Consider the following 13,498-nt stretch of genomic DNA (forward strand, 5'->3'; position numbering starts at 1 on the left):
ACGCTCAAAATGGTGCATCTCATGTGCCACCCGCACAAGAACCAGTCCAGGGGCACTGGCAACGATCTTACTTGGCTTGCCGGGTCTTCTCACGCACAGCCCATTTCCAAAGGTCTCGGTCCGTAGTCATCGCCTCGGTGAGGCCCAATGTACGAAGGTCTTGCCTCACCACCTCAGCCCAGGTCTTCCTGGGCCTACCTCTTCCACGGGTTCCCTCAACTGTTAGGGTGTGGCACTTTTTCACGCAGCTATCCTCCTCCATTCTCACCACATGTCCATACCAGCGCAATCGTCTCTCTTGCACGCCACAACTGATGCTTCTAATGTTCAGCTTTTCTCTCAAGATACTTACACTCTGACGGGTATTCACATTGACATTACACATCCAACGGAGCATACTAGCTTCATTCCTTGCGAGCTTACGTATGTCCTCAGCAGTTACAGCCCATGTTTCACTGCCATGTAGCATGGTTGTTCGTACGCATGCGTCATACAGTCTGCCTTTTACTCTGAGTGAGAGTCCCTTTGTCGCCAGCAGGGGTAAGAGCTCTCTAAACTTTGCCCAGGCTATTCTTATTCTAGCAGCTACACTTTCAGCGCACCCACCCCCACTACTAACTTGGTCGCCCAGATAGCGGAAGCTATCGACTACCTCTAGTTTTTCACCCTGGAATGAGATAGAAGTTGTTTCCTGTTTGTTTGCAGTCTTTATTGCACCTGAACATCTGCCACAAACAAAAACTAACTTGCTAGTTAACCTGCCTTTGATGTTGCTGCACCTCTTATGTGTCCATAGCTTGCACCGGGTACATCTTATAGAGTTACTACCTACTCCTTTTCTACATACTGAGCAGGGCCATCTACCTGAAGGGGTTTGTGTTTTATCTACCTTCCTACTTATTAGGATTTTGGTTTTAGCTAGGTTGACTCTAAGGCCCTTCAATTCTAGACCTTGCTTCCACACCTGAAACTTCTCCTCTAGTTCTGATAGTGACTCCGCAATTAGGGCAAGGTCATCAGCATAGAGGAGCTCCCAGGGGCAACCTGTCTTGAACTCCTCTGTGATTGCCTGGAGGACTATGGTAAATAATAGGGGGCTGAGGACGGAACCTTGGTGGACCCCTACCTCTACCCGGAATTCATTGCTGTACTCATTTCCAACCCTCACCTTACTGGCCGCATCTCTGTACATGGCTCGCACAGCTCTCACTAGCCATTCTTCTATCCCAAGTTTCCTCATTGACCACCAGATAAGGGATCGGGGGACCCTGTCAAAGGCTTTCTCCATGTCAACGAAAGCCAGGTACAGAGGTTTATATATATTTGTATATGTATATATGTATGTATATATATATATATATATGTGTTTGTGTGAATATTCATATATATATTTATATATGTATATATGTATGTATATATATATATATATATATATATATATATATATATGTGTGTGTAAATATTCATATATATATATTTATATATGTATATATGTATGTATATATATATATATATGTGTGTGTTTGTGTGCGTGTGAATATTCATATATATATTTATATATGTATATATGTATGTATATATATATATATATATGTGTTTGTGTGAATATTCATATATATATTTATATATGTATATATGTATGTATATATATATATATATATATATATATATATATGTGTGTGTGTGTGTAAATATTCATATATATATATTTATATATGTATATATGTATGTATATATATATATATATATGTGTGTGTTTGTGTGCGTGTGAATATTCATATATATATTTATATATTTATATATGTATATATGTATGTATATATATATGTGTGTTTGTGTGTGTGTGTGAATATTCATATATATATTTATATATGTATATATGTATGTATATATATGTGTGTGTATGTGTGTGTATTTGTGAGTGTATTCTTGTGTCTGTGTTTGGTTCCCTACAACCACCTCTTTCCAACCAATGTTGGTGTGTTTATGTTCTTGTAACTGAGCATTTCAGTAAAGGAGACTGATAAAATAAATATCAGGCTTAAAAAAAAAATTACTGGCGTTATTTCCTTTGCTTAAAATTTCTTTGGGGTTGTGCCCCAGCATGGCCACAGTCTAATGGCTGAAACAACTAAGAAATAAAAGAGAAAAGGATATGAAAACTGCAATGAGTATGTAACCAGTTCAAACTGGCTTACCTTCTATGTTCATGTGTGTCTGTGTGTTCTAGAAACAGGACACTCCTGCATCCTCGTAGTGAGCGCAGTTATGGTTCAACCACCCATTGTGCTGACAATCAGACAGGGACAGTTCGTTACCTAGGCAACTGACGTCATCCATGGCTATTTGACCGGTTCCAGCTCCGAATGCTGCCAACATGATGGCACGACCACGTCTACAGGAAGAGAGAAAAAAAAACAGGCACTTTAATGTTTGTAAATTCTATGTCATCAATGCAAGCATGGGATTGTTAACGCTAAGGCAATGATAGGGGTTTGGTACTCAAGAATTGTTCTGCAAATATGATTTAGATTTTTTTAACCCTTTTCTTACTAGATTTCAGTTGAAATGCCTTTGTTTCAATTAATTTTGAAAATAACGAAGAATTTGTAAAATAAGCTGATATTTCGAACAAAAATTAAGAAGAAATTTTTGATTGAAAGTATTTATTTAGATCACTTTAATCTTTTTCTTGTCATATTTCCGTTGAAATGCCTTTGTTTTAATTAATTTAATTATATTATACAATTATTATATTATATACTAATTTATACAATTTTTCCTCTGCATGTCATATGATGTTGGCACTCCGTCGCTTACGACGTCGAGGGTTCCAGTCGATCCGATCAACGGAACAGCCTGCTCGTGAAATTAACGTGCAAGTGGCTGAGCACTCCACAGACACGTGTACCCTTAACGTAGTTCTCGGGGATATTCAGCGTGACACAGTGTGACAAGGCTAACCCCTTTGAATTACAGGTACAACAGAAACAGGAAGTAAGAGTGAGAGAAAGTTGTGGTGGAAGAGTACAGCAGGGTTCGCCACCATCCCCTGCCGGAGCCTCGTGGAGCTTTAGGTGTTTTCGCTCAATAAACACTCACAACGTCCGGTCTGGGAATCGAAACCACGATCCTATGACCGCGAATCCGCTGCCCTAACCACTGGGCCATTGCGCCTCCACTATAGAAATATCATTAATCTTTTAATCCTTTCACTTTCAGAAATACTCTGTCAAATTTAATGCTTATTTGTTCACATTGTTTTGAATAGTTCATGCTTAAAAGAGGCGCCAACGATGTTTATAACTTTGTTAACTTTGCAAACATGCAGGCTTGAAATTTTGTCAGCAGTTGTTTAAATACCAAAGTTTCACAGTTTTACAATTTCAATAAAATTAGGAATACACATTGGAGTTGTATCATTTGAGAATGTCATCATAATATCTTAGATGCCATCCTGAAAGCCTCCATCACTCATGGCTGTGGTCAGTGAACCAGGGTAAAAATGAAATTCTTGTGGGTAATGAAGACTCATTTGACATAAGTAAAATTATATAAAAAAAAAAAACATATTCCTTGGTATGACAGAAATTTTCCTTCTGAAATGAAGAGGTAGTCAGAAGGTTGTTCCTTTTTGTAATAACCTACTTTTGCAATCAAGAATTTTCCACTTTAACGAACATAAAAACAAAGCAGAGTAATCGATTGGATCCTGAAGACTGTATCCAAATTGCTCTGGCGTCAAAATGCCCCAATTTTGTTGTAATTGTAACAAAAATGAAACAACATAATTTCTCCAGAACTTGAAGTGAAAAAGTTTCTAGAAAAATCTTTTTCTTTCATAATGAGGATATTAATTTTATTAGATGCTTCCAAAGAAAGAAAACTGTTGGAAAACAGTTTATAGCAGAGACTCCAACAAAGATCTGAAGAAGGAATTGTAATTCCGAAATATCATTGGACTAATAAGCAGTCTTATTCTTAATTATTTCAAGCGATCCACTGTAAATTAAAACTACATACACGAATAAATAACATAACAATATTTGCCCACAAGAATTTTTTAAAGAAAATATCATCGGACTATAGATAAGTAAATTACAACAGGTATATAGTCCATTTTTTGGTCTATAGTGCATTGTTGTACCATTCTAAACTTTTTATTCTTTACATTAATTTTATTGCATTTGTTTTGTACTTTGTATACTTATAATTGTATTCTCCATATAAATAGATTTAATAAACCTTTTGAATTCAAAGAATCTATGAATTTCTTCCTTTCAAATCAAGCGGGTAACATCAGTATGAATAAATATATTTGGGGGGGAATTGGTTAAAAAACTTTCCCCTACCCCTGACTTAGAGTATGAAAACACTTTGAAAAGAACGTAGGTGAGTTACTCACGTGTAGCCCAGCATTCGACAGACGACGGTAGCATCCCTCTCGTCCCATGAATCATCACATATTGTACCCCAGACACCTGCATGGTAAATCTCAACACGTCCTTCATTGGGTACATTACCACCAACTAACCTGACAGAGCCTTCGCCTGAACAAAAGACAGACCAAAATTTCTTGTTAACTCCATGTGTGTGTGTATGTATATATATATATATATATATATATATATATGGTTTTGGTGGATTTTCATTGATGAGTTCATGAACCTTGGTACTTTTCCCTAAAACTATATATATATATATATATATATATATATATATATATATATATATATATGGTTTTGGTGGATTTTCATTGATGAGTTCATGAACCTTGGTACTTTTCCCTAAAACTATATATATATATATATATATATATATATATATGGTTTTGGTGGATTTTCATTGATGAGTTCATGAACCTTGGTACTTTTCCCTAAAACTATATATATATATATATATATATATATATATATATATATATATATATATATATATATATATGGTTTTGGTGGATTTTCATTGATGAGTTCATGAACCTTGGTACTTTTCCCTAAAACTATATATATATATATATATATATATATATATATATATGGTTTTGGTGGATTTTCATTGATGAGTTCATGAACCTTGGTACTTTTCCCTAAAACTATATATATATATATATATATATATATATATATATATATATATATGAATAATAACAATAAATGGAGCAAAACACATATAAATAAAAGTTCCTTTAATTCCTACATATGTATCAAAATATATGTGTGCTTTCCTCGAAAGAAGTAAGAGCTGCTGGAATTCCACATATATTCATCTTCAGGGAATCAACATATAAAAGCAAGACAAATGCGAAATGATGAGGTAACTTACGAGCTAAGATGTTACGTGGCCAAGTAACATATATATATATTCTTGTTAGCCTTGTGGCTGTCCATTGAATCTATGAATAGCTAGGGGTTAGCAAATAAGGAGGTCTGTACTTACTTGAAGGAGGATAGGTCACAGGTTCTGGCAGGTTTTCAGTTTCTGTAATGTTTGGCGTCTGTGAAGTTGTCGCAGGAGCTGTAAAAGACCATAACAGAATGAGAAATGGTAAAATTACTGTATTTTCCAGCATAGAAAGTCAGATTTTACTGAACAAAATTTACAACCAAAAGTAAGTTGTCTTATACAATAAGATGACTTTGGAGGGCCAAAGATTCCATGTGGAATGCAGCAAGATTTCAAAAGATAGGGCTGATGTTCAAATGTTTAGAAGATAAGCGTGTGCTGAAAAGTTCTTGGTTTTGGGTAAAATAAAGTACAGGAGGATCAGTTAATTATGGCTTTATTCAACATATTCCCCTGTCAGATTCACACACTGACTGCAGTAGTCCTTCAGTTTTTCTAAGCCCTGTAAAAGAACTTCAAAGGTCGGGCCTCCAACCAGGTCTTTCGTGATACCCTTAAAGCCAAGAACTTTCCAGCACTCCCTTTTACATGTTTATACCATATACTATTGAGGACAAGTGGGGGCGCAATGGCCCAGTGGTTAGGGCATCGGACTCGTGGTCGTAGGATCGCGGTTTCAATTCCCAGACCGGGCGTTGTGAGTGTTTATTGAGCGAAAACACCTAAAGCTCCATGAGGCTCCGGCAGGGGATGGTGGCGAACCCTGCTGTACTCTTTCATCACAACTTTCTCTCACTCTTACTTCCTGTTTCTGTTGTGCCTGTAATTCAAGGGGCCAGCCTTGTCACACTGTGTCACGCTGAATATCTCCGAGAACTACGTTAAGGGTACACGTGTCTGTGGAGTGCTCAGCCACTTGCACGTTAATTTCACGAGCAGGCTGTTCCGTTGATCGGATCAACTGGAACCCTCGACGTCGTAAGCGACGGAGTGCCAACAACAACAACAATATTGAGGACAGACTTATGAAAAGGATTTGGACAGGCAAAGGGTTGATTCTAACTTACCATTGATGCACATAACACTGGCATCCTCATTGTGGCCACAGTTGTGTCTACCCCAACCGTGGTGGGAACAATGGAACAGGGAGGTTTCATTGCCCTGACAGGACACATCGTCCATCCAAATGGCACCACGTCCGGCTCCATAACGGGCTGAGATGAATGCTTGGCCAGATCTAGAAGAAAGAGAAAATGGGTTTATCAATTAGTATGTGGGGATTAGGGGTTCGTAACAAGGAACATCTGGTTTCAGAAAACCTGCCTCGACATATTTCATCTGATCCATGCAATACATGTGTATTTGTGTTTGTTTGTGTGTATATATAAAAAGTGTATATATATCTGTGTTTGTGTGTGTGTATATTAAAACTTGATCTTCATATTTGAGGTATAAGCGTGGCTATATGGTTACAAGTTTACTTCTCAACCACATGGTTCCAGGTTCAATCCCACTTAAGGCAGTGTCTTCTATAGCATTGGGTTGACCAAAACCTTGTGAGGGGATTTAGTAGACAGAAACTGAAAGAAGTCTACCATGTGTTTGTGTGTGTGTCAGTCACCTAGTCACCTACCGTTCTGGTAGACACTCTAGCCAAATTGACTACATACTCGCCAGAAAAAGGGAAAGATGGCTGCTTATAAATGCCAAAACCTTCCCAGGTGAAGAATGTACCCCCACAACATAGACTGGTTGTTAGCGACTTCAGGGTCAAGGCTAAATGGATGCCTAGAAGACAACCAGCTTGGAGAAGGGTCTGAAAGCTGAAAGATCCTGCGAATGGACAGAGATTTAGAGACGTATAGGGACGCTGTCAGTAAGGTGAGGGTTGGCAACGAGTATAGTGAAGAATTCCGGGTAGAGGTAGGGGTCCACTAAAGGTTCAGTCCTCAGCCCTCTCCTATTTATCATAGTCCTCCAGGCAATAACAGAGGAAATCAAGACAGGATGCCCCTGGGAGCTCCTCTATGCTGATGACCTTGCACTAATTGCTGAGTCACTATCAGAACTAGAGGAGAAGTTTCAGGTGTGGAAGCAAGGATTAGAATCGAAGGGCCTTAGAGCCAACCTAGCAGCAGAAATATAACAAAAGCTGTTACTCGAAGTTCCACGTTCCCATTCTTAACAAAATTGTCCGACAAACGGGAATGTGAAACTCCGAGTAACAGTCTTTTGTTATATTTCTGCTGCTTTTAAATAAAGCATATTACTCTACCTCTGGTATTTGAGTACTCTTTTTTCCACCTTGTTTCACATTTATGTGCTTACTCCGGTATATATATATATATATATATATATATATTTCGTATGCGTATTTCGTGTGCAAGATTCTTGATGTGGATACGTGTGTTGAAAGAAATACAATTAAACCATGGGAGAGGCATATATATATATAAACTTCTTTTATTAGCCATTAATCTCAACGAATGAACTATTTTACTACGTTTCCCTATGTATTTATTTTATTTTATTGTTTTTTTCTATATTATTTTTTCTATATTATTTTTTCTATATATATATATATATATTTATTCCACTATATCTGTACCGCTCTATAATATTTTTAATCACCCCATAATCGCAGTTTATTTATTTATGTTATTCTATTATATGTTTTTAATCGATTTTATTCTTATGCATAAAAATTTTTCCTTTCCTTTACCACTTTGGTTTTGTGGTTTATGCTGTACTTCCTATATGTGGACATTGGTGGGTTGTGGCTTTTTGAGTCGATGACCTAATAGTTTTATTCTGCAATTAACTTTATACCTTTGTCTCAACTAGTTTGAGCACTTCTTATCACAGCCCTGTATAAATTCTATTAGTTTTCTAATACAAAACCGTTAATATTGAATAATTATATATATATATATATATATATATATATATATATATATATATATATATGGGAGAATATACAAATAATAACAACAGACGAGGACAGGTGGTGTAGATAACAAAAGTATATATTAGTATGACGCTCGGGAATACATATATATATATATATATACAATTAAAAGGGTAAAGGATTATCAATTCATTAATTTATTAATAAATTAATAATTTTTACCAAGCCCTTCGTTATGTAAGCACCATTATCAGTGAGGAACTTATTTAAAAGTTCTTATACATTTATAAACATAATTAAGGGATCAGCAACAGGTTGCTTCACCACATACCGAAGTTCAGAAATAGCAGCTAAAGTGCTGAAACTCCAACAGATAGCATTACCTGTGCCTTTGTGAGTTACAGGTAATGCTATCTGTTGGGGTTTCAGCATTTTAGCTGCTATTTCTGAACTTCAGTATGTGGTGAAGCAACTGTTGCTGATCCCTTAATTTTGTTTATATATATATATATATATATATATATATATATATATAAGAATTTAAGGATTGGAGAAAACGCATGTTATAATTGCATACTTTATTCCTACATATGTTTCAAAGGATTACAACCTGTGTGATCCATAGGGATCTTTGATATTAAAATTGTAACCTTCTCATCAGGGAAAGCATGGGAATCATGGGAATATATAAATGTTAAGACCCCCCCACACACACTTTTGATCATGAACGGCCAAGAGATTGCACTAAGAAAGTTCCCTTGTAAGGCACAAGTCCAGGCAAAGTTGTCACCCATGCTTCCCAGCTTCCCCTCTCTCCATTCTGCCAATGTTATCCAAGAGAAGGGCAAAGACTGATACAGCTTGGCACCAGTGATGTCACCAGTGATGTCACGACTCATTTCTACAGCTGAGTGAACACACACATACACACACACACGCAGGTCAGGAAAATAAAACTTACTGATAACCCATCATTCTGCATACAACGCTGGCGTCAGCATCATCCCATTCGTCATCACAGATGGTACCCCAGGTACCCTCGTGGTACACCTCCACACGACCTCCTTGGATGTAGTCACCATCCACCAAACGGATCAGATCTAGAGAGAAGAAGAACATATGTAGAGAGAGAGAGAGAGAGGGAGGGAGGGATAGAGAGAGGGTGGAGGGAGAGAGAGAGGGAGGGAGGGAGAGATAGATAGATGCATAGATGCATAGATAGATAGATGGATATCTTTCTTTTATTAGCCACACAGAGGGGACAGACAGATAGATAGAGAGAGAGAGAGAGAGAGAGAGAGAGAGAGAGAGAGAGAGAGAGATAAATAGATAAAAGACAGACAGACAGATTGACAGAAAGAGAGATATGTAAGATAGAGCAAAAGATTGTTAGGTAAGCACATACATAGGTGTATGGATAGATATGTAAGTAGATAAGCAAATAAATATATATGCAGATAAATAGAAAGATAAGTAAATAAATAAATAGAGATAGACAAAGTGAGACTGATAAATATTCAGATAGGAAATTAAAAGACAGACAAATAAATAGATAGGTGAATAATGAAACACATTGAGTATCAGAAAATATGTCCAGCATTAAAAATTCCAGCTCGCAGAGTGTGAAAGGAAAATTTTGACACCAAATAATAAATGATTAACTGAAATTAAAAGTTTTCTACGAGTTTTTTTTTTCTTTCTTTTACAACGGTGCGTCTTCATCTTCCATGTAATGGCTATTCATATGATTATATGCGTGTGTGTGTGTCTTTGTGTCTGTGTTTGTCCCCTGCCCACTGCTTGAGAACCAGCGTTAGTATGTTTATGTCCCTGTGACTTAGCAGTTTGGCTTGTTTCAGTCATTTGACTGCGGCCATGCTGGAGCACTGCCTTTAGTCGAATCAAATCGACCCCAGGACTTATTCTTTATAAGCCCCGTACTTATTCTTTTGCCGAGCTGTAAACACACCAGCATCGGTTGTCAAGTGATGTTGGGGGAAAAATACAGGCACACAAACACACACACACATATATCTATATATCTATATATATATATATATATATATATATATACGACGGGCTTCTTTCAGTTTCTGTCTACCAAATCCCCAAATCCACTCACAAGGCTTTGGTCGGCCCGAGGCTATAGTAGAAGACGCTTGCCCAAGGTGCCACGCAGTGGGACTGAACCCGGAACCATGTGGTTGGTAAGCATGCTACTTACACACACAGCCACTCCTGCGCCTATCTATCTATATATATATATATATATATATATATATATATATTAATATATAGTATTAGGGAAAAGAACCAAGGTCTATGAATTTAATTTTGATTTTTAATAAATTGATTTTAATTGAGTTTTTACCTGTAATTTTGGATTTTATCCCTAATATTATATATATATATATATATATATATATATATAACAATTAGAAAATGGAGGATAATATGCTGAACCCAACTACTTGCAGACAATGTATCCCGTTGAATTCATTAATTTAATTCATAGCAAAAGTGACAAAAAAAGAAGAAAGAAAAAAAGAAAGAAAGAACCAAAGCACAGGTGTCTATGGCAGACTATGTTATTTTGCCAACCTGGTTTACATATAGAAGTACAAAGTACATAAGGAATAGCATTAGTGTAGCAATAATTTGGTATCCCTCCCAGCAGTATACTGGAGAGATACTATCCCTTAGTGGGTTGAACCCCCAACCCCTAACTCTCTCGCATTATATATATATATATATATATATATATATATATATATATATATATATATATATATATATATATATACACACTCACACATATACATATATGATATATGTATAAATAGATAAATAGATAGATAGACAGATGGATAGATACATAGAAGCATACATACATATATATATATATATATATGTAAGCAATGTTAATTCTCTAAATGAAGTATTAACAGTAACTGCACGATAAAGTGTAGTATATTGCCACTTAAGTGTGGCTGACCCCTAGGGGTGGATGTTACTGTTGCTTTTAGCCCCAGGAGGACATCTCCTCCAGCTGGCTTATCGACACACTACTGTGTCCTGTTTGCCAAGGGAAGTTATCCCTCTCCTGGGGCTAACAGCAACAGTAACATCCACCCCTAGGGGTCAGCCACACTTAAGTGGCAATATACTACACTTTATCGTGCAGTTACTGTTAATACTTCATTTAGAGAATTAACATTGCTTGTTTTCACCTTTTCGATATCAGTGAAAAATTTCACTGGAAAAGTAGATATAAGATTGCCAAGATTTTGTCTCTCTCACCAAGGATCAGTGGCTATCGAACGCCGACGAAGGGAAATAACCCTGAAATCCGGATCCATTCGTGCTACAGATCATGGTGAGAGGGATAACTTCCCTTGGCAACCAGGACACAGTAGTGTGTCGATAAGCCAGATGGAGGAGATGTCCTCCTGGGGCTAAAAGCAACAGTAACATCCACCCCTAGGGGTCAGCCACACTTAAGTGGCAATATACTACACTTTATATACATATATATATATATATATATATATATATATATATATATATAAATCAGACTGGAGCCTGGTGTTGCCATCCGGTTTCACCAGTCCTCAGTCAAATCGTCCAACCCATGCTAGCATGGAAAGCGGACGTTAAACGATGATGATGATGATGATGTATGTATGTATGTATGTATGTATGTATGTATGTATGCTGAGGTCTGGGAAACATTAACATTGAAGGAAGAGTAGAGGTGACACATCAGGGGGCAGGAAAAGAACGCAAGGGATGGAGAGTATCAAGAATGGTTGGAGAAGACTGGGAAGGAAGCTGAAGAATCCACGCTTAATTGGGAAGACTTTTGTTGCAGAATCATCAACGCACTGCAGGCAGACGATATGTGACAGCGACGACATATTGGATCAAGACGGACATAAGGACTTAATAAACAGAAGACAAAGAAAAGAGAGTGAAGTCAGGGGGAGATAACTGCGCTGTTGAATGTCACTCACCGGAGTCACGTGGCTTCTCTGTACTTTCCCATGATGCATCGGTGGTCGAGTCTTTCAGCAAAACGTCCAATGGAAGCAAAGAAATACAGGAATAAAAACATCGATCGAAGTTTCACAAAGATTAGGAAAGAAATCTCTGCTCCTAGCAATCAATTCTCTCTTTCTTGCTCTCTCTTTCTCCTCTTTCTCTTTGTCTTTTTTATCTCTCTCTCTCTCTCTCTCTCTTTCGTTCCCTTCTCTCTCTCACAACATATTCTCCTAACGACCCTTCCCTCCATTCGTGCCAACTCACCACAACCCATCTCCCACTCTCCTATTGTTATCTCCTGAACCTACCCACCCACTCATCCTTGCTGAGAGGGGTGAGTGGGTGGGAAAGAGGTTTTCGTCTTCTAAGTCATTTGGATTCCTCATTCCAGAGGGTGCCAACTAAAATGCACCCAGTCCACTCTCTAAAATGGATGTCTTCAGAAATGGCAACCAGTCATAGAATTCATGCCAAAACAGGCAATTGGAGCCTGATGCAGTTATCTGACTGGCCAGATCTTGACAAACTGTCCAACCCATGCCATCATAGAAGACTGATGTCTCAAATCCTGATACTTTCTGTCCCTCTTTCCATATTCTAATCTCTTCTTATATTGCACAAAGCCATCTTCCTTAATATGACTCCCTTCCTCAGTCGAGTGATCTCGTCTCCTATGTTGCTTGGTGACCCTGCTTCTGCTGGAGTCACATGCAAAGCACCAAGTACACTCTGTGAAATGGTTGGCATTAGGAAGGGCATCCAGCCATAGAAGCCATACCAGAGCAGACCTCACTGGTGCTGGTGCCACATAAAAAGCACCCAGTACACTCTGTAAAGTGGTTGGCATTAGGAAGGGCATCCAGCCATAGAAACCATACCAAAGCAGACCTCACTGGTGCTGGTGCCACATAAAAAGCACCCAGTACACTCTGTAAAATAGTTGGCATTAGGAAGGGCATCCAGCCATAGAAACCATACCAAAGCAGACCTCACTGGTGCTGGTGCCACATAAAAAGCACCCAGTACACTATGTAAAGTGGTTGGCATTAGGAAGGGCATCCAGCCATAGAAACCATACCAAAGCAGACCTCACTGGTGCTGGTGCCACATAAAAAGCACCCAGTACACTATGTAAAGTGGTTGGCATTAGGAAGGGCATCCAGCCATAGAAACCATACCAAAGCAGACCTCACTGGTGCTGGTGCC

The 13,498-nt window shown here is 37.8% G+C and overlaps 1 protein-coding gene across 1 annotated transcript in view; it reads right to left on the reverse strand.

Annotated features, from left to right (window-relative positions):
• LOC106879666 (scavenger receptor cysteine-rich domain-containing protein DMBT1) overlaps window positions 1-13,498 on the reverse strand; it is a 40,464-nt gene that overhangs the window by 2,220 nt on the left and 24,746 nt on the right. The window contains exons 19-24 of the mRNA XM_089345666.1: window positions 12,265-12,315; window positions 9,213-9,351; window positions 6,411-6,580; window positions 5,437-5,514; window positions 4,406-4,550; window positions 2,199-2,395 (exon numbers count right to left, since the gene is read on the reverse strand). Coding sequence (XP_089201792.1) covers window positions 2,227-2,395; window positions 4,406-4,550; window positions 5,437-5,514; window positions 6,411-6,580; window positions 9,213-9,351; window positions 12,265-12,315 — 752 coding nt within the window. The 3' untranslated portion in view covers window positions 2,199-2,226. The remainder of the gene's footprint in view (window positions 1-2,198; window positions 2,396-4,405; window positions 4,551-5,436; window positions 5,515-6,410; window positions 6,581-9,212; window positions 9,352-12,264; window positions 12,316-13,498) is intronic.

This window comes from Octopus bimaculoides, chromosome 29, assembly GCF_046866305.1.
Source record: "Octopus bimaculoides isolate indiv1 chromosome 29, ASM4686630v1, whole genome shotgun sequence".
Taxonomy (NCBI): domain Eukaryota; kingdom Metazoa; phylum Mollusca; class Cephalopoda; order Octopoda; family Octopodidae; genus Octopus; species Octopus bimaculoides.